The 18,085-nt window shown below is 48.3% G+C and overlaps 1 protein-coding gene across 1 annotated transcript in view; it reads left to right on the top strand.

Moving 5' to 3' along the window:
* CDC73 (cell division cycle 73) overlaps nt 1-18,085 on the top strand; it is a 418,707-nt gene that overhangs the window by 195,255 nt on the left and 205,367 nt on the right. The window contains exon 9 of the mRNA XM_063940193.1: nt 5,530-5,608. Coding sequence (XP_063796263.1) covers nt 5,530-5,608 — 79 coding nt within the window. The remainder of the gene's footprint in view (nt 1-5,529; nt 5,609-18,085) is intronic.

Raw genomic sequence — 18,085 nt, 5'->3', positions numbered from 1 at the left:
ACGAACCGGCGGCTGGTTTCAAGTTCTACATGCCGCCGCCGCGCTCTCCTCCCTGTCCTGACACTGACAACTGAGACACGCTGCCGCCGGACTGAGCGGCGGCGTGTCTCACTGGAAGAAACGGGTGGGCCGGAGCAAACGGCTTCAAGGCCCGCGGGCCGGAGGTTCCCCACCCCTGATGTACAGTGCCCAGCTGTACATGTATATGTATACAAAGAGCCCCCGCCATGTATTAAAAAAATTGAGCGGGACAGAAGCCCGCTGCCGAGGGGGCAGGGCTTCTCCCTCAGCACTCACCAGCGCCATTTTTTCTCCACAGCACCGCTGAGAGGAAGCTCCCCGGACTCTCCCCTGCTTGACACACGGTGACAGAGGGTTTTAAAGTAGAGGGGGGGGGGCACATAATTGGCGCAGATACATAAAACAGCGCTGCTGGGTAAACATTACTGTACTGTGTTTTTCCTGGGTCATATAGCGCTGGGGTGTGTGCTGGCATACTCTCTCTCTGTCTCTCCAAAGGGCCTGGTGGGGCACCTGTCTTCAGAAAATAGCTTCCCTGTGTATGTGTGGTGTGTCGGTACGTGTGTGTCGACATGTCTGAGGTTGGGGGCTCACCTAAGGAGGAGGGGGAGTTTATGAATGTTAGGTCTCCGTCGGCGGTGCCGACGCCGGACTGGATGGATATGTGGAATGTTTTAAGTGCAAATGTTAATTTATTGCACAAAAGGCTAGACAAAGCCGAAGCTGGGGCACAGTCAGAGAGTCAACCCATGCCTGTCCCTATGTCGCCGGGACCTTCGGGGTCTCAGAAGCGCCCACTATCCCAAATAGTTGACACTGATACCAACATGGATTCAGACTCCAGTGTCGATTACGATGATGCAAAATTACAGCCAAAGGTGGCTAAAGGTATTCGATATATGATTATCGCAATAAAAGATGTGTTGCATATCACTGAGGAACCCCCTGTCCCTGACACGAGGGTACACATGTGTAAAGGAAAGAAACCTGAGGTCTCCTTTCCCTCCTCACATGAGCTGAATGAAGTATGTGAAAAAGCGTGGGAGGACAGGATACGGTGGGAATCCTCCCCTAGGGTGGACAAGGCCTTGACGCGCTTATCAAAAAAGATAGCGCTTCCATCTCAAGATACGGCTACCCTCAAGGAATCCTGCTGACCGCAAGCAGGAGGTTACCCTGAAGTCCATTTACACACATTCTGGTACGTTACTCAGACCGGCTATTGCGTCGGCCTGGGTTTGTAGTGCTGTAGCAGCTTGGACAGATTCCTTATCAACGGATATTGAGACTCTTGATAAGGATACCATTTTATTGACCCTGGGGCATATAAAAGATGCGGTCTTGTATATGAGGGATGCTCAAAGAGACATTAGTTTACTGGGTTCCAGGATAAACGCTATGTCTATTTCTGCTAGGCGTGTCTTATGGACCCGACAGTGGACTGGTGATGCCGACTCCAGGAGACATATGGAGTTGTTGCCTTACAAGGGTGAGGAATTGTTTGGAGAGGGCCTCTCGGATCTCGTCTCCACGGCTACGGCAGGTAAATCAATTTTTTTGCCATATATTCCCTCACAATCTAAGAAAGCGCCTCATTATCAAATGCTGTCCTTTCGTTCCAATAAAAGCAAGAGAGCACGTGTATCGTCCTTTCTTGCCAGAGGGTAAGGGCAGAGGGAAAAAGCTGCTTACCACAGCTAGTTCCCAGGAACAGAAGTCCTCCCTGGCCTCTGCAAAATCCACCGCATGACGCTGGGGCTCCCCTGAGGGAGTCAGCTCCTGTGGGGGCACGTCTTCGACTGTTCAGCCACGTCTGGGTCCACTCACAGGTGGATCCATGGGCAATAGAAATAGTTTCCCAGGGTTACAAGCTGGAATTCGAAGAAGTGTCTCCTCGCCGGTTTTTCAAATCGGCCCTACCAAAACATCCCGTGGAAAGGGAGAGAGTTTTACAGGCAATTCACAAATTGTGTCTTCAACAAGTGGTGGTAGAGGTTCCCCTGCTTCAAAGAGGGCAGGGGTACTACTCAACTCTGTTTGTGGTTCCGAAACCGGACGGTTCGGTCAGACCCATTTTGAATTTAAAATCCCTGAACCTTTACTTAAAATGGTTCAAGTTCAAGATGGACTCACTCAGGGCGGTCATCGCCAGCCTAGAAGGGGGAGATTTTTTGGTATCTCTGGACATAAAGGATGCATACCTGCATGTCCCCATATATCCTCCTCATCAGGCGTACCTGAGATTTGCGGTACAGGTTTGTCATTACCAATTTCAGACGTTGCCGTTTGGGCTTTCCACGGCCCCGAGAATTTTCACCAAGGTAATGGCGGAAATGATGGTGCTCCTGCGCAAGCAGGGTGTCACAATTATCCCGTACTTGGACGATCTCCTCATAAAAGCGAGATCACGGGAGAAGTTGCTGAACAGCGTATCACTTTCACTGAATGTGTTGCAGCGACACGGCTGGATTCTCAATATTCCAAAGACGCAGCTGAATCCTACAACTCGTCTGCCCTTCTTGGGCATGATTCTGGACACAGACCAGAAAAGGGTTTTTCTTCCGACGGAAAAAGCGCAGGAACTCATGACTCTAGTCATGAACCTGTTGAAACCAAAACAACTGTCAGTACATCATTGCACGCAAGTTCTGGGAAAGATGGTGGCAACATACGAAGCCATTCCATACGGCAGATTCCATGCAAGGACCTTCCAATGGGATCTATTGGACAAATGGTCCGGGTCGCATCTGCAATTGCATCAGCGGATCACCCTGTCCCCCAGGGCCAGAGTATCTCTCCTGTGGTGGCTAAACAGTGCTCACCTTCTAGAGGGCCGCAGGTTCGGCATTCAGGACTGGATCCTGGTGACCACGGACACGAGCCTCCGAGGTTGGGGAGCAGTCACACAGGGAAGAAATTTACAAGGACTTAGGTCAAGTCAAGAGACTTGTCTTCACATCAACATCCTGGAACTAAGGGCCATATACAAGGCCCTACGTCAAGCGGAGATCTTACTTCGCAATCGACCAGTTCTGATCCAGTCAGACAACATCACCGCAGTAGCTCATGTAAACCGCCAAGGTGGCACAAGGAGCAGAGTGGCAATGGCGGAAGCCACCAGAATTCCTCGCTGGGCGGAGAATCATGTAAGCCTCGGTCAGCAGTGTTCATTCCGGGAGTGGACAACTGGGAAGCAGACTTCCTCAGCAGACACGATCTGCATCCGGGAGAGTGGGGACTTCATCAAGAAGTCTTTGCGCAGATTGCAAGTCGGTGGGGACTACCCCAAATAGACATGATGGCATCCCGTCTCAACAAAAAGCTACACAGGTATTGCGCCAGGTCAAGAGACCCTCAGGCGGTAGCTGTGGACGCCCTAGTGACACTGTGGGTGTTCCAGTCGGTATATGTGTTTCCTCCTCTTCCTCTCATACCCAAGGTGTTGAGGATAATAAGGAAAAGAGGAGTGAGAACAATTCTCATTGTTCCAGATTGGCCACGAAGGACCTGGTATCCGGATCTGCAAGAAATGCTCACAGAAGATCCGTGGCCTCTTCCTCTAAGGCAGGACCTGTTACAACAAGGTCCCTGTCTGTTTCAAGACTTACCGCGGCTGCGTTTGACGGCATGGCGGTTGAACGCCGGATCCTAGCGTAAAAAGGTATTCCGGATGAGGTCATTCCTACGCTAATAAAGGCTAGGAAGGACGTGACGTCTAAACATTATCACCGAATATGGCGAAAATATGTTTCTTGGTGTGAGGCCAGGAATGCTCCTACGAAAGAATTCCATCTAGGCCGGTTTCTAAACTACCTACAAACTGGAGTGAATTTGGGCCTAAAATTAGGTTCCATTAAGGTTCAGATTTCGACCTTATCCATTTTCTTTCAAAAGGAATTGGCCTCTTTACCTGAAGTACAGACTTTTGTGAAGGGAGTACTGCATATTTAGCCTCCTTTTGTACCTCCAGTGGCGCCTTGGGACCTTAACGTGGTGTTAAGTTTCCTTAAGTCACATTGGTTTGAACCACTTAAAACAGTGGAGTTGAAATATCTCACTTGGAAGGTGGTCATGTTGTTGGCCTTGGCTTCGGCTAGGCGAGTTTCGGAATTGGCGGCTTTATCACATTAAAGCCCCTATCTGGTTTTCCATATGGATAGAGCGGAGTTGCGGACCCCGTCCTCAATTCCTACCTAAGGTGGTCTCATCCTTTCATATGAACCAACCTATTGTCGTGCCTGTGGCTACACGTGACTTGTAGGATTCCGAGTCCCTTGATGTGGTCAGGGCTTTGAAAATTTACGTGGCCAGAACGTCTAGGATCAGAAAAACAGAAGCACTGTTTGTCCTGTATGCAGCCAACAAGGTTGGCGGCCCTGCTTCAAAGCAGACTATTGCTCGCTGGATCTGTAACACGATTCAGCAGGCGCATTCTACGGACCATTGCCGTTACCGAAATCGGTTAAGGCCCATTCCACTAGGAAGGTGGGCTCGTCTTGGGCGGCTGCCCGAGGGGTCTCGGCACTACAGCTGTGCCGAGCTGCTGCTTGGTCGGGGTCAAACACCTTTGCAAAGTTCTATTAGTTTGATACCCTGGCTGAGGAGGACCTCCTGTTTGCTCAATCGGTGCTGCAGAGTCATCCGCACTCTCTCGCCCGTTTGGGAGCTTTGGTATAATCCCCATGGTCCTTACGTAGTCCCAGCATCCTCTAGGACGTTAGAGAAAATAAGATTTTAAACCTACCGGTAAATCTTTTTCTCGTAGTCCGTAGAGGATGCTGGGTGCCTGTCCCAAGTGCGGACTACTTCTGCAAGACTTGTATATAGTTATTGCTTACATAAGGGTTATGTTATAGTTTCATCGGGTTTGGGCCGATATGTTTCTTCATACTGTTAACTAGATAGTGTATCACAAGTTATACGGTGTGATTGTTGTGGCTGGTATGAATCTTGCCCTTGGATTACAAAAATCCTTTCCTTGTACTGTCCGTCTCCTCTAAGCACAGTTTCTCTAACTGAGGTCTGGAGGAGGGGCATAGAGGGAGGAGCCAGTGCACACCCAGATCCAAAGTCTTTCTTAAAGTGCCCATGTCTCCTGCGGAGCCCGTCTATCCCCATGGTCCTTACGGAGTCCCAGCATCCTCTACGGACTACGTGAAAAAGATTTACTGGTAGGTTTAAAATCTTATTTTCTTCTTTAATCCCTTCATTCTGTGCTACAGTATGCATACCTTATACTGTTTTTAATGTCATCCTTTTTTTGGAACCTTAGATAAAATATCACAATAAACTCTTCTTTTCCTGGTGAATTTTTTTTCAATTGTCCACATATCGACCATAATATTTAGCATCTTAGACCCCCCCACGTAACACCCTCACTTTGAATATATACCCTCTTACAAAAGGTGGGCTTGGGCTTGTTGGCAGTAGAGGTTATGGTCTGTACCTCCGCAATTAAGAGGAAACCTATCGCTTACATTTAAACTTTAGTATGTTTGTATTTTGCAGGACCCAACATTAAGAAACAAACAGCCAGCCCCACAAATCTACAATAGGTACGATCAGGAAAGGTTCAAAGGCAAAGAAGGTAAATTCTGAAAAGTGGTCCTTTTTATCTTCCCTTTCCGCGTTATTTTTGCACTTGTATTAGGGCTTCCAAGCAGGAAGCCCAGAGATTTAGCTCCTTATCAGATGTATGGCTATGCTCTCTTGATTCCTGACCAGCTCCTCATTTCACAAATCCACAACATATGCAGATGTGTCTATATATCTTTTCTGTGGTCGCCAAACAGCCTCCTCTTGGCACCCCAGGGCCCGTGAGACTGTGCTAGCATCGGGCGTCTTTTATTTTAATTTTATTTTTTATTGCCAAAAATACATCTTAAGTTGGGTAATTACCAGACAATGTGTGTACCCGGCGACTTTGGCAGCAACGGGAGCCGGCATCAGCGGATATGCCGCATTCGACAGCATGGCCCTCACTAGGTATGTTTTCTGTTGGTCCTGCATTTTAGGGCTGATGAAGGATGATGTGCCCGATATGTCGGTCCGATGCCCCGGATTCGATGACATATTGTCTAGTGTGTACCCGGCTTTAGTCGCAACGCGATGCGACTAGTACTCATAAGACTCTGCCGATTATATTGATATGCAGCACTTGTATATCTGTGTGCGACTGAGTCTCTGAATCTGAATATGAAGTGCTACGATGCAGTGGCTAGTGCTTTTTTTTCTATGTGAAGTTCTTTGTGCTTCATATACAGACTCAGCCGCACACAGATAAACAAGTGCCGCATATCAAATTAATTAGCAGAATCTCAGTGTGTGTCCTATTTGCATTCCATTGCGACGAAGATGCATTTTCGGCAATAAAAACGCCCAACGCTAGCAGAGTTGCACAGAGCGTGTTGTCTCATTCACGTTAAGCATCTCCCACCGTGTGGCGTATTGAGGCTAGATGTATGAGAACACATCTGTACATAGCGCCTCCTACTTGTTTGTGCCAATAGACAATCTACTAACAGGACAAGAGTTACATTTTATTTTATAAGACACCATGAAATGTCGGCAGCATTGATTAGTTACATTTTATAATGATTGAAAAGCAAATATTTAAGGGCTGCGCTCACCACCTTACTTGATACGTTAGCTGCTATGGAGAAAGAAAGGGATTTCCACACGTCCCTTGGTAAGTATATAAATAGTAAAAGAAAAAGGATCTCCCATCGCTTTTTCACAAGTAATATAGACGCTATAAATAATAATATAATTCAAATTCTAGTCAATAGAGTAATTTATTTCTCCAATAAAATACAGGTGAAAAAACTCATACACATAGATTATAAGAAATATAAAAAAATGCACTATGTTGGTACCATATATAGTATCCTAAAAAAAAGATATATAGTGACAGTCCAAATTATAAGTACTGCTCTTCTCCACTGTTAAAGGGCGTCACTTCCGCTGTACGTCCCGACTTCATACTTCAGCCCTCACTTGTATTTAAATGCGGGGGGTATTACTAACGGGTAAAAATGGTCTGTACAGAGACCTCCCATTTCCATAAATCATTGTCACTGAGAACCTTTAAGTTCTATATAAAAATCACCCATTCTCATGGATTTTCTGTTTTTTTAAAATTGTTTTTATATACTTTAGTGTAATAAGATGTGGTTCATGCCCATAGTCATTTGCCAGAACTTCAATAATATATATGAAAAACGTATTAAAAAAGTGTAAAAATTACCAATTTCTGCTGTGGGGTACACTGGGCTCCACAAGGATTAACATCGAGGTTGAGAGTAGTATCTTGATCCAAGGCACCAACAGGCTCAAAGCTTTTACTGTTCCCAAGATGCACAGCGCCTCCTCCTCTATAACCCCGCCTCCGTGCACAGTTGCTCAGTTTGTAAGTTGGTGCTGTGCAGTAAGCAGGCATACAACAGGGGGGCTGCTCCTGCAGCCCTAAGAAAAGCTATTTTTCAGAAGAAAAAAGAATAGTTGAAGACTTCAAGGGCTGCAGCAGTGTTAGATGTCAGTCAGACATCCCCTGCTGCAGCTCAATTACTCCCCCATCGGCGCTGTATACTCCCGCGCCCTGGTTGCTGGGTAACTACAGCGGAGGCTCCGGTGTTCTTCTCGGTTAGTCACACACTCGACGCTGTCTACTGGATCGCGTGGCTGCGTTCAAAGGGGAGGTAAGGGGTCTCTTTGGCCCGCTGTAATCGCGATCCGGCGCGGCCGTGGGCACTGGCGTGGACACTGTAAGGGGCAGCCGCTCCACTAGCCTCTGGGACACAGGGCACAGGTGGGGTTTTTGTCTCTGTTTAAACCTGTTTCATTGCAGCCTGCAGCGCCTTGTGGGGAAGCCATCAGGGGGATAAGGCCTAACTGACCTGTAGCCCCTCCCCCAGCCACAGGACGTAATTTGGGTAAATGTTCCCGCCCTGGAGCTGCATTTCTCTCCCTCACTCCCTGTCAGCAACCATTACACGGAGCTGCGCTGTTCCTGGGACTGCTTGGGCAAATCCTCCTCTGTAAAGCCGTCTGCTCGTCAGCGCTGTACATTTTACAGGACACTTAAGTATTCTACCTGTCAGTAGACAGTTAGTTAAGAAAGAGTGTATACAGTCAGGGTTTTTATATATATATATATATATATATATCTCTATACTGAGTATTACTTTGTACAGTTGTGACTATATGTGTGCATGTAGCTGCTGCGTGGCTTCCATCTTGTGTATTTCACTCAGCTTGCTACTCCTATATTCTGTAACCTGAGGGGGCTAAGTGCGTCAGGTTTACTAACTGATATAGGTGTTTCACAAGATATACTCACTGTGTATTTTTCTCTGTGACTTATAGTCACCACATATCTCTTGGATTTCCAGTTTGTGCTGACACACTACACTGGGAGTTCTTGCTAGGTATATTGGTGCTAATATTGTACTAGGTTGCCGGCTGTTTGAGCTTATCGTTATGTCAGCTACACGGGGCAACAGAACTGGGGCTTCTCCCACATTGCGTGAGCTGATGCTGCAGACACTTTTGAGAAAAACATGGCAGCAGAGAGTTCAGGTTCTGGGGGTTCCTTACCTCCCAGTGGGTCTGTAGCACCGGGGGCCAATAATGACCCACCTTCTCCACTTTATTAAATACGCTGGTAACAAAATTTACGCCCCCTGCGGGACCTCCTATGCCAGTGCAGCAGTTTATGGTCCCTGCAGTCAATTCGCCATGGGCAGATCAAATCTCATCTCAGTTACAGCACTTGAACCGATCGCTGACTAAAAATAAGTCTCACTCTCGCCCACCTAAGACGTCTTCTAAACGGGCCGCTACTTCCTCACAATCCACCGCTGTTCCGGACACATCCTCTGAGGAGGATGGTGCATATACTGACCCCACAGACACTGACTCTGATGCTTCTGATGGGAAAGGGAAGTCACTGGTGGATGTCCCTGATTTGATTGAGGCTGTCAGGCTCATTCTTCAAGTCTCTGATGAACCTGAGCCTGCGGCGGTCTCTAAAAATCCGGACAGATTTAAACGTAAGAAGGTGGTTAAACAAGTTTTACCTCATTCTCAACACCTGGCTGACATACGTCAGGAATCCTGGGAAAATCCGGGAACAAAATTCACACCGCATAAGAGACTGTTGGCTCGCTATCCTCTCTCTACGGAGCTATGTAGAAATTGGGAAACTCCTCCACCTGTAGATTCTCATGTTTAACGCATGGTAGATTCCTCAGCTCCTCCAGTGACTACCGTCACCTCTCTGAAGGAACCGATGGATAGACGTGTGGAGGGTTGTTTGAAAGCGATTTACACCCTAATGGGGGCTATGCATAGACCAACCATGGGCTGCTGAAGCTGTTGAAGCATGGGCTCAGGAGCTTGAGGCGGAGCTACCTTCCAACGCTTCTGATCATGCTAGACAATGTGTCTCATATATTGCCACGGCTTCTCTTTACCTTAAGGTATGCGGCTTCCGATGCCGGGGTGCTGGCGGCTAAGGCTGCCACTACGTCCATCTTGGCTCAACGTATCCTTTGGTTGAGATCCTGGTCCAGGCCTGGCCAACCTGTGGCTCTCCAGATGTTGTGAAACTACACATCCCAGCATGCCCTGCCACAGTTTTTGCATTCCCTAATAGCAAAACTGTGGCAAAGCATGATGGAACTTGTAGTTTTACAACAGCTGGAGAGCCACAGGTTGGCCAGGCCTGTCCTGGTCGGTGGATATGGATTCTAAGAAAACCCTCTTTTTGGAGAAGACCTCAATAAGATTGTGGCTGACCTGGCTTCTGCTAAAACAGCTTGCCTACCAAGTACGGCTCCTTCTGCACCGAAGGCTAAAAGTACTTTCTCTCGGCCCTTTCGTCGTCCATGAAAAGCAAAAGGTCAGGCGTACCCGAAACAAGCTCGTACTTCCAAACCTGCTAAGCCCAGACCAAAGCGGGCCTGGGCTGCCCGTCAGCCTGCTTCCAAAACCGACAAGCTTGCCGCATGATGGGCCGGGCCTCCCCCTGGGGAATCCCAGGGTGGGGGGCCGGCTTCTAGGTTTTGGCCAGGAATGGTTGAAGACCACTTCAGATGCATGGGTAAGGGAAGTTGTCACTTGAGGTTACGCCGTATCCTTCAAGAGAAATGTCCCCCTCATCGATTTTGCATGACAGATGTCCCTTTGGACCAGGTGAAGGCAAACACTCTTCATTCGGTGGTACAATCTCTCCTGACCACAAGAGTGGTAATACAGGTCCCTCTGGCTCAGAGAGGCAAGGGGTACTATTCACCGCTCTTTCTAGTCCCGAAACCAAACGGGTCCTCGCGGCCCATTCTCAGTCTGAAGTCCTTTAACAAGTATGTGAGGGTCTCCAAGTTTCGTATGGAAACTCTATGCTCTATTGTTCTGGCCTTGGAGCCTGGGGACTATATGGTCTCCGTGGACATACAGGATGCCTACCTGCATATTCCTTTTGCAATGTCACAGCAGTACCTGAGTTTCGGGCGTTACCTTTTGGTTTGACAACGGCTCTGCAAGTTTTCACCAAAGTAATGGCGGTAATGACGGCTGTACTCCGCCGTCAAGGGGTCAGGATCCTGCCGTACCTAGACGATTTGTTGATCCTGGCAAATTCCCCAGAAATTCTCCTTTGTCATCTAGTTCTGACTGTCCAGTTCGTGAAAGCCCACGGGTGGCTAGTCAACTGGAAGAAATCTTCCCTGGTTCCTGCTCGGAGCATGGTGCATCTGGGAGTGTTATTGGACACTCACAACCAGCGATTGTTCTTGTCTCAGGAGAAAGTACTGAAGCTTCAGGACAGGATTCGATGCTTCCTATCTCGTCCGCAAGTGTCTATACATTCGGCAATGCAAGTGCTAGGTCTCATGGTGTCGGCTTTCGACATGGTAGAGTACGCTCAATTCCATTCTCGCCCTCTGCAGAAGTTAATTCTTGCCAAGTGGGACGGCCTGCCTCACCAGATCAGATCTTAAATGATCTCCTTGTCTCCGGAGGTCCGCCTGTCACTGAGCTGGTGGCTTCAGGACCATCGATTGAGCAGGGGTTGTCCCTTCTGGATATCCAACTGGGTCCTGCGGACTACGGATGCCAGTCTGAGAGGTTGGGGCGCGGTGTTGGAACAACACTCCCTTCAGGGTCGATGGACCGAGGAGGAGTCTCTACTCCCGATAAACATTCTGGAACTGCGTGCGGTGTTCAATGCACTGAACCTGGCCCAGCATTTGATACAGAACAGACTTGTTCAAGAACAATCGGACAGCGCCACCACGGAGGCTTACATCAATCATCAAGGCGGCAATCGAAGCCGCGTGGCAATGTGGGAAGTATCACGGATTCTTCAGTGGGCAGAACGCCATCTGCTGGCCATATCCGCAGTGTTCATTCTGGGGGTCCTAAACTGGGAAGCGGACTTTCTCAGTCGTCAGGACGTACACGCCGGAGAGTGGAGCCTCCATCCAGAGGTGTTTCAACTTCTCGTGGACAAGTGGGGCCTTCCAGATGTGGACCTGATGGTATCTCGACACAATCGCAAGGTTCCGGTTTTCGGAGCAAGGACAAGGGATCCTCAAGCAGCGTTTGTGGATGCTCTGGCAATTCCATGGAACTTTCGGCTGCCGTACGTGTTCCCTCCGGTGTCACTCCTGCCCAGATTAATACGGAAGTTCAAGCAAGAAGGAGGAATCTTACTTCTGATCACTCCAGCGTGGCCCAGATGGCACTTGTTCTCCGATCTGCAGGGCCTCTCGCTAGATCTTCCCCTTCTACTTCCACAACGACCAGACCTCCTCGTTCAGGGCCCTTGTGTTTACCAGGACTTGGCCCTTCTGGCTTTGACGGCGTGGCTCATGAAGCTTCCGTCTTGAGGGCCAATGGTTTTTCTGAGGCGGTCATTCAAACTATGTTGAAGGCCCGTAAGCCGGCTTCTGCTCGGATTTCTTACTTTACTTGTTGCGCGTCTCATAATCATGACGTTTTCAAGTTTAGTATGGTCAAACTGTTGGCCTTCCTACAACAGGGCCTGGACTTAGGCCTTCGTCTGGCCTCCCTCAAGGTTCACATTTCTGCCTTGTCGGTTTGGTTTCAGAGAAAGATTGCTACCCTACTGGATTTCCATACTTTCACTCATGGTGTGTTGCGGATTCAGCCTCCTTATGTACCACCCGTGGCCCCTTGGGATCTGTCTGTGATTCTGAAGGCCTTGCAAGAGTCTCCGTTTGAACCTCTTGCGTCTGCAGACCTTAAGTGGCTTTCCCTTAAGGTTTTGTTTTTGCTGTCTTTCGCTTCAGCTAGAAGGGTCTCGGACTTGGGTGCCTAATCCTGTAAGTCCCCCCTATCTGATTTTTCACCGTGATTGGGCGGTTCTTAGAATGCGTCCGGGTTATTTACCCAAGGTGGTGTCTTAATTCCACCTTAATCAGGAGATTGTGGTTCCAGCCTTTAGTTCTCCTGAGTTGTCTTCCAAAGAGCGGTCTTTGGATGTGGTACGGGCTCCCCGTATCTATGTGAAGAGAACTGCCTCCATTAGGAAGTCTGATTCTCTCTTTGTACTGTTTGGATTTCACAAACGTGGCTGGCCTGCTAACAAGCAGACCTTGGCCAGATGGATTAGAATGGTAATTGCACGTGCTTATGTACACGCTGGCCTTCCAGCTCCTGCTACCATTAAAGCCCATTCTACTCGGTCTGTTGGACCTTCTTGGGCGGCCCGCCGTGGTGCGACCCTTGAACAATTGTGCAAGGCGGCTACGTGGTCCTCAGTGAACACGTTCATACGGTTCTATGCCTTCGATACTTCCGCTTCCCAGGATGCTTCCTTTGGACGCCGGGTTCTTGTGCCACCTACAGTGCGTCCCCTCCCATAAGGAACTGCTTTAGGACATCCCCGATGTTAATCCTTGTGGAGCCCAGTGTGCCCTGCAACAGAAATCGAGATTTATGGTAAGAACTTACCACTGTTAAATCTCTTTCTGCGATGTACACTGGGCTCCACAAGGTGCCAACCCTGACGCACTTGGCTTCTTTGGGTTGGTATGGCATTAGCCGCTGACACCCTCTCCTGTAGTGAGTGTGTGATGTATGTGGTTACTAACGATTGTTGTCTCTGGTACCTGCTGCTGCATTGGACTGGTTAATGAAACTGAGCTCCTGTGCAGGGAGGTGGGGTTATAGAGGAGGCGGCGCTGTGCATCTTTGGAATAGTCAAAGCTTTCAGCCTGTTGGTGCCTCGGCTCAAGATCCTACTCTACACCCCGATGTTAATCCTTGTGGAGCCCAGTGTACCTCGCAGAAAGAGATTTAACAACTGTAAGTTGTTACCATAAATCTCGTTATTTATAGCGTCCTTTTGAAGTTTTATTTTTCTTTTCACAATTAAACATACAAACATACAGAAAAAGATACACATACAAAAACACAACACTGACTAATAAAAGCTAGTTAGTTCCGCATCTATTTCTTATCCATTAATTCATTTAATCTATGAAATATATCTTAAATACACATCTCAGGTGCACTTCCAAGCTATTTATATCCTTAGAGACTTACAGGAGGGTTCCAATATAGTTGGGAGAACATAAAAATATCACGGAATATACAAATATCAGATCATTTGTCTTTTAAAAAAGATAAAGTTCCCATTCAGCATTCAATCCATTTGGGGTTATCGTCTCCAGTTCGAAGATTGTCTTTGCTCCTTCTTTAAGTAGTATGTCATTCCAATTTCCCCCTCTCCAGGGTTTCGGTACTGATCTTATCCCAACAAAATTTAATGCTGAAGGGTCACTTATGTGCTTCCTAAGCTGCAGCACTAAAAAGTGAGAAGTAAGTTTACCGTACATAAGACTGTGATTATATCAACAACTGAGTCCAAATAGGACTATCAGGAATTTGTAGATCCAGTTAGAAATGGACTATTTATTGATCTGGATCAATACATCCACTGGAGTGAGTAATTCGCTTAGGTGTTTCATTCTATTTTTTGTTATATGTATGTATTGTCTATTGTGGTGTGTAGTATGCCAGTATTAGGAGCCACAGCTATTATATATATATTTTTTAGGATACTATATATGGTACCAACATACTGCATTTTTTAAAAATGTTTTGTTATATGTATGTATTGTCTATTGTGGTGTGTAGTATGCCAGTTTCTCTGACGTCCTAAGTGGATGCTGGGGACTCCGTCAGAACCATGGGGAATAGCGGCTCCGCAGGAGACAGGGCACAAAAGTAAAAGCTTTAGGATCAGGTGGTGTGCACTGGCTCCTCCCCCTATGACCCTCCTCCAAGCCTCAGTTAGATCTTTGTACCCGGCCGAGAAGGGTGCAATCTAGGTGGCTCTCCTAAAGAGCTGCTTAGAGTAAAAGTTTTGTTAGGTTTTTTATTTTCAGTGAGTCCTGCTGGCAACAGACTCACTGCATCGAGGGACTTAGGGGAGAAGGAGTGAACTCACCTGCGTGCAGGATGGATTGGCTTCTTAGGCTACTGGACACTAGCTCCAGAGGGACGATCACAGGTACAGCCTGGATGGGTCACCGGAGCCGCGCCGCCGACCCCCTTGCAGATGCTGAAGAGAGAAGAGGTCCAGAAATCGGCGGCTGAAGACTTCCCAGTCTTCTTAAGGTAGCGCACAGCACTGCAGCTGTGCGCCATTGCTCTCAGCACACTTCACACCAACGGTCACTGAGGGTGCAGGGCGCTTGGGGGGGCGCCCTGGGCAGCAATGAAAGTACCTATGCTGGCTAAAAATACATCGCATATAGCCCCTGGGGCTATATGGATGTATTTAACCCCTGCCAGGTTGTAAAAAAAAACGGGAGAAGAAGCCCGTCGAAAAAGGGGGCGGGGCCTATTCTCCTCAGCACACAGCGCCATTTTCCCTCACAGAACTGCTGGTGGGAAGGCTCCCAGGCTCTCCCCTGCACTGCACTACAGAAACAGGGTTAAAACAGAGAGGGGGGCATTTTTGTGGCGATATTATTACATATTAAGATGCTATAAGGGAAAACACTTATATAAGGTTGTCCCTGTAAAATTATAGCGTTTTGGTGTGTGCTGGCAAACTCTCCCTCTGTCTCCCCAAAGGGCTAGTGGGGTCCTGTCCTCTATCAGAGCATTCCCTGTGTGTGTGCTGTGTGTCGGTACGTGTGTGTCGACATGTATGAGGACGATGTTGGTGAGGAGACGGAGCAATTGCCTGTAATGGTGATGTCACTCTCTAGGGAGTCGACACCGGAATGGATGGCTTATTTAGGGAATTACGTGATAATGTCAACAAGCTGCAAGGTCGGTTGACGACATGAGACGGCCGGCAAACCAATTAGTACCTGTCCAGGCGTCTCAAACACCGTCAGGGGCTTTAAAACGCCCATTACCTCAGTCGGTCGACACAGACACGGACACTGACTCCAGTGTCGACGGTGAAGAAACAAACGTATTTTCCTTTAGGGCCACACGTTACATGTTAAGGGCAATGAAGGAGGTGTTACATATTTCTGATACTACAAATACCACAAAAAAGGGTATTATGTGGGGTGTGAAAAAACTGCCTGTAGTTTTTCCTGAATCAGATAAATTAATTGAAGTGTGTGATGATGCGTGGGTTTCCCCCGATAGAAAATTAAAGGCGCTCACATGCTTATCAAAACAAGTGGCGTTACCGTCTCCAGATACGGCCGCCCTCAAGGAGCCAGCTAATAGGAGGCTGGAAAATATCCTAAAAAGTATATACACACATACTGGTGTTATACTGCGACCAGCGATCGCCTCAGCCTGGATGTGCAGCGCTGGGGTGGCTTGGTCGGATTCCCTGACTGAAAATATTGATACCCTTGACAGGGACAGTATTTTATTGACTATAGAGCATTTCTATATATACGAGATGCACAGAGGGATATTTGCACTCTGGCATCATGAGTAAGTGCGATGTCCATGTCTGCCAGAAGATGTTTATGGACACGACAGTGGTCAGGTGATGCAGATTCCAAACGGCACATGGAAGTATTGCCGTATAAAGGGGAGGAGTTATTTGGGGTCGGTCCATCGGACCTGGTGGCCACGGCAACAGCTGGAAAATCCACCTTTTTACCCCAAGTCACATCTCAGCAGAAAAAGACACCGTCTTTTCAGCCTCAGTCCTTTCGTCCCCATAAGGGCAAGCGGGCAAAAGGCCAGTCATATCTGCCCAGGGGTAGAGGAACGGAAGAAGACTGCAGCAGGCAGCCCCTTCCCAGGAACAGAAGCCCTCCACCGCTTCTGCCAAGTCCTCAGCATGACGCTGGGGCCGTACAAGCGGACTCAGGTGCGGTGGGGGGGGTCGTCTCAAGAGTTTCAGCGCGCAGTGGGCTCACCCGCAAGTGGACCCCTGGATCCTACAAGTAGTATCCCAGGGGTACAGATTGGAAATTCGAGACGTCTCCCCCTCGCAGGTTCCTGAAATCTGCTTTACCAACGTCTCCGTCCGACAGGGAGGCATTATTGGAAACAATTCACAAGCTGTATTCCCAGCAGGTGATAATCAAAGTACCCCTCCTACAACAAGGAAAAGGGTATTATTCCACACTATTTGTGGTACTGATGCCAGACGGCTCGGTGAGATCTATTCTAAATCTGAAATCTTTGAACACTTACATACAAAGGTTCAAATCAAGATGGAGTCACTCAGAGCAGTGATAGCGAACCAGGAAGAAGGGGACTATATGGTGTCCCTGGATATCAAGGATGCTTACCTCCATGTCCAAAATTGCCCTTCTCACCAAGGGTACCTCAGGTTCGTGGTACAGAACTGTCACTATCAGTTTCAGACGCTGCCGTTTGGATTGTCCACGGCACCCCGGGTCTTTACCAAGGTAATGGCCGAAATGATGATTCTTCTTCAAAGAAAAGGCGTCTTAATTATCCCTTACTTGGACGATCTCCTGATAAGGGCAAGGTCCAGAGAACAGTTGGAGGTCGGAGTAGCACTATCTCAAGTAGTTCTACGACAGCACGGGTGGATTCTAAATATTCCAAAATCGCAGCTGATTCCGACGACACGTCTGCTGTTACTAGGGATGATTCTGGACACAGTCCAAAAAAAAAAAAAGGTGTTTCTCCCGGAGGAGAAAGCCTGGGAGTTATCCGAGCTAGTTAGGAACCTCCTAGAACCAGGCCAAGTGTCAGTGCATCAATGCACAAGAGTCCTTGGAAAAATGGTGGCTTCTTACGAAGCGATTCCATTCGGCAGATTTCACGAAATAATTTTTCAGTGGGATCTGCTGGACGAATGGTCCGGATCGCATCTTCAGATGCATCAGCGGATAATCCTGTCTCCAAGGACAAGGGTGTCTCTTCTGTGGTGGCTGCAGAGTGCTCATCTACTAGAGGGCAGCAGATTCGGCATTCAGGACTGGGTCCTGGTGACCACGAATGCCAGCCTGAGAGGCTGGGGAGCAGTCACACAGGGAAGAAATTTCCAAGGAGTGTGGTCAAGTCTGGAGACTTCTCTCCACATAAATATACTGGAGCTAAGGGCAATTTACAATGCTCTGAGCCTAGGAAGACCTCTGCTTCAAAGTCAACCGGTGCTGATCCAGTCGGACAACATCACGGCAGTCGCCCACGTAAACAGACAGGGCGGCACAAGAAGCAGGAGGGCAATGGCAGCAAGGATTCTTCGCTGGGCGAAAAATCATGTGATAACACTGTTAGCGGTGTTCATTCCGGGAGTGGACAACTGGGAAGCAGACTTCCTCAGCAGGCACGACCTCCACCCGGGAGAGGGGAGACTTCATCTGGAAGTCTTCCACATGATTGTGAACCGTTGGGAAAGACCAAAGGTGGACATGATGGCGTCCCGTCTGAACAAAAAACTGGACAGGTATTGCGCCAGGTCAAGAGACCCTCAGGCAATAGCTGGGACGCTCTGGTAACACCGTGGGTGTACCAGTCGGTGTATGTGTTCCCTCCTCTGCCTCTCATACCCAAGGTACTGAGAATTATAAGAAGGAGAGGAGTAAGAACTATACTCGTGGCTCCGGATTGGCCAAGAAGGACTTGGTAC

Source organism: Pseudophryne corroboree, chromosome 9 (assembly GCF_028390025.1).
Source record: "Pseudophryne corroboree isolate aPseCor3 chromosome 9, aPseCor3.hap2, whole genome shotgun sequence".
Taxonomy (NCBI): domain Eukaryota; kingdom Metazoa; phylum Chordata; class Amphibia; order Anura; family Myobatrachidae; genus Pseudophryne; species Pseudophryne corroboree.
This window is presented reverse-complemented; position numbering and strand designations above follow the sequence as displayed.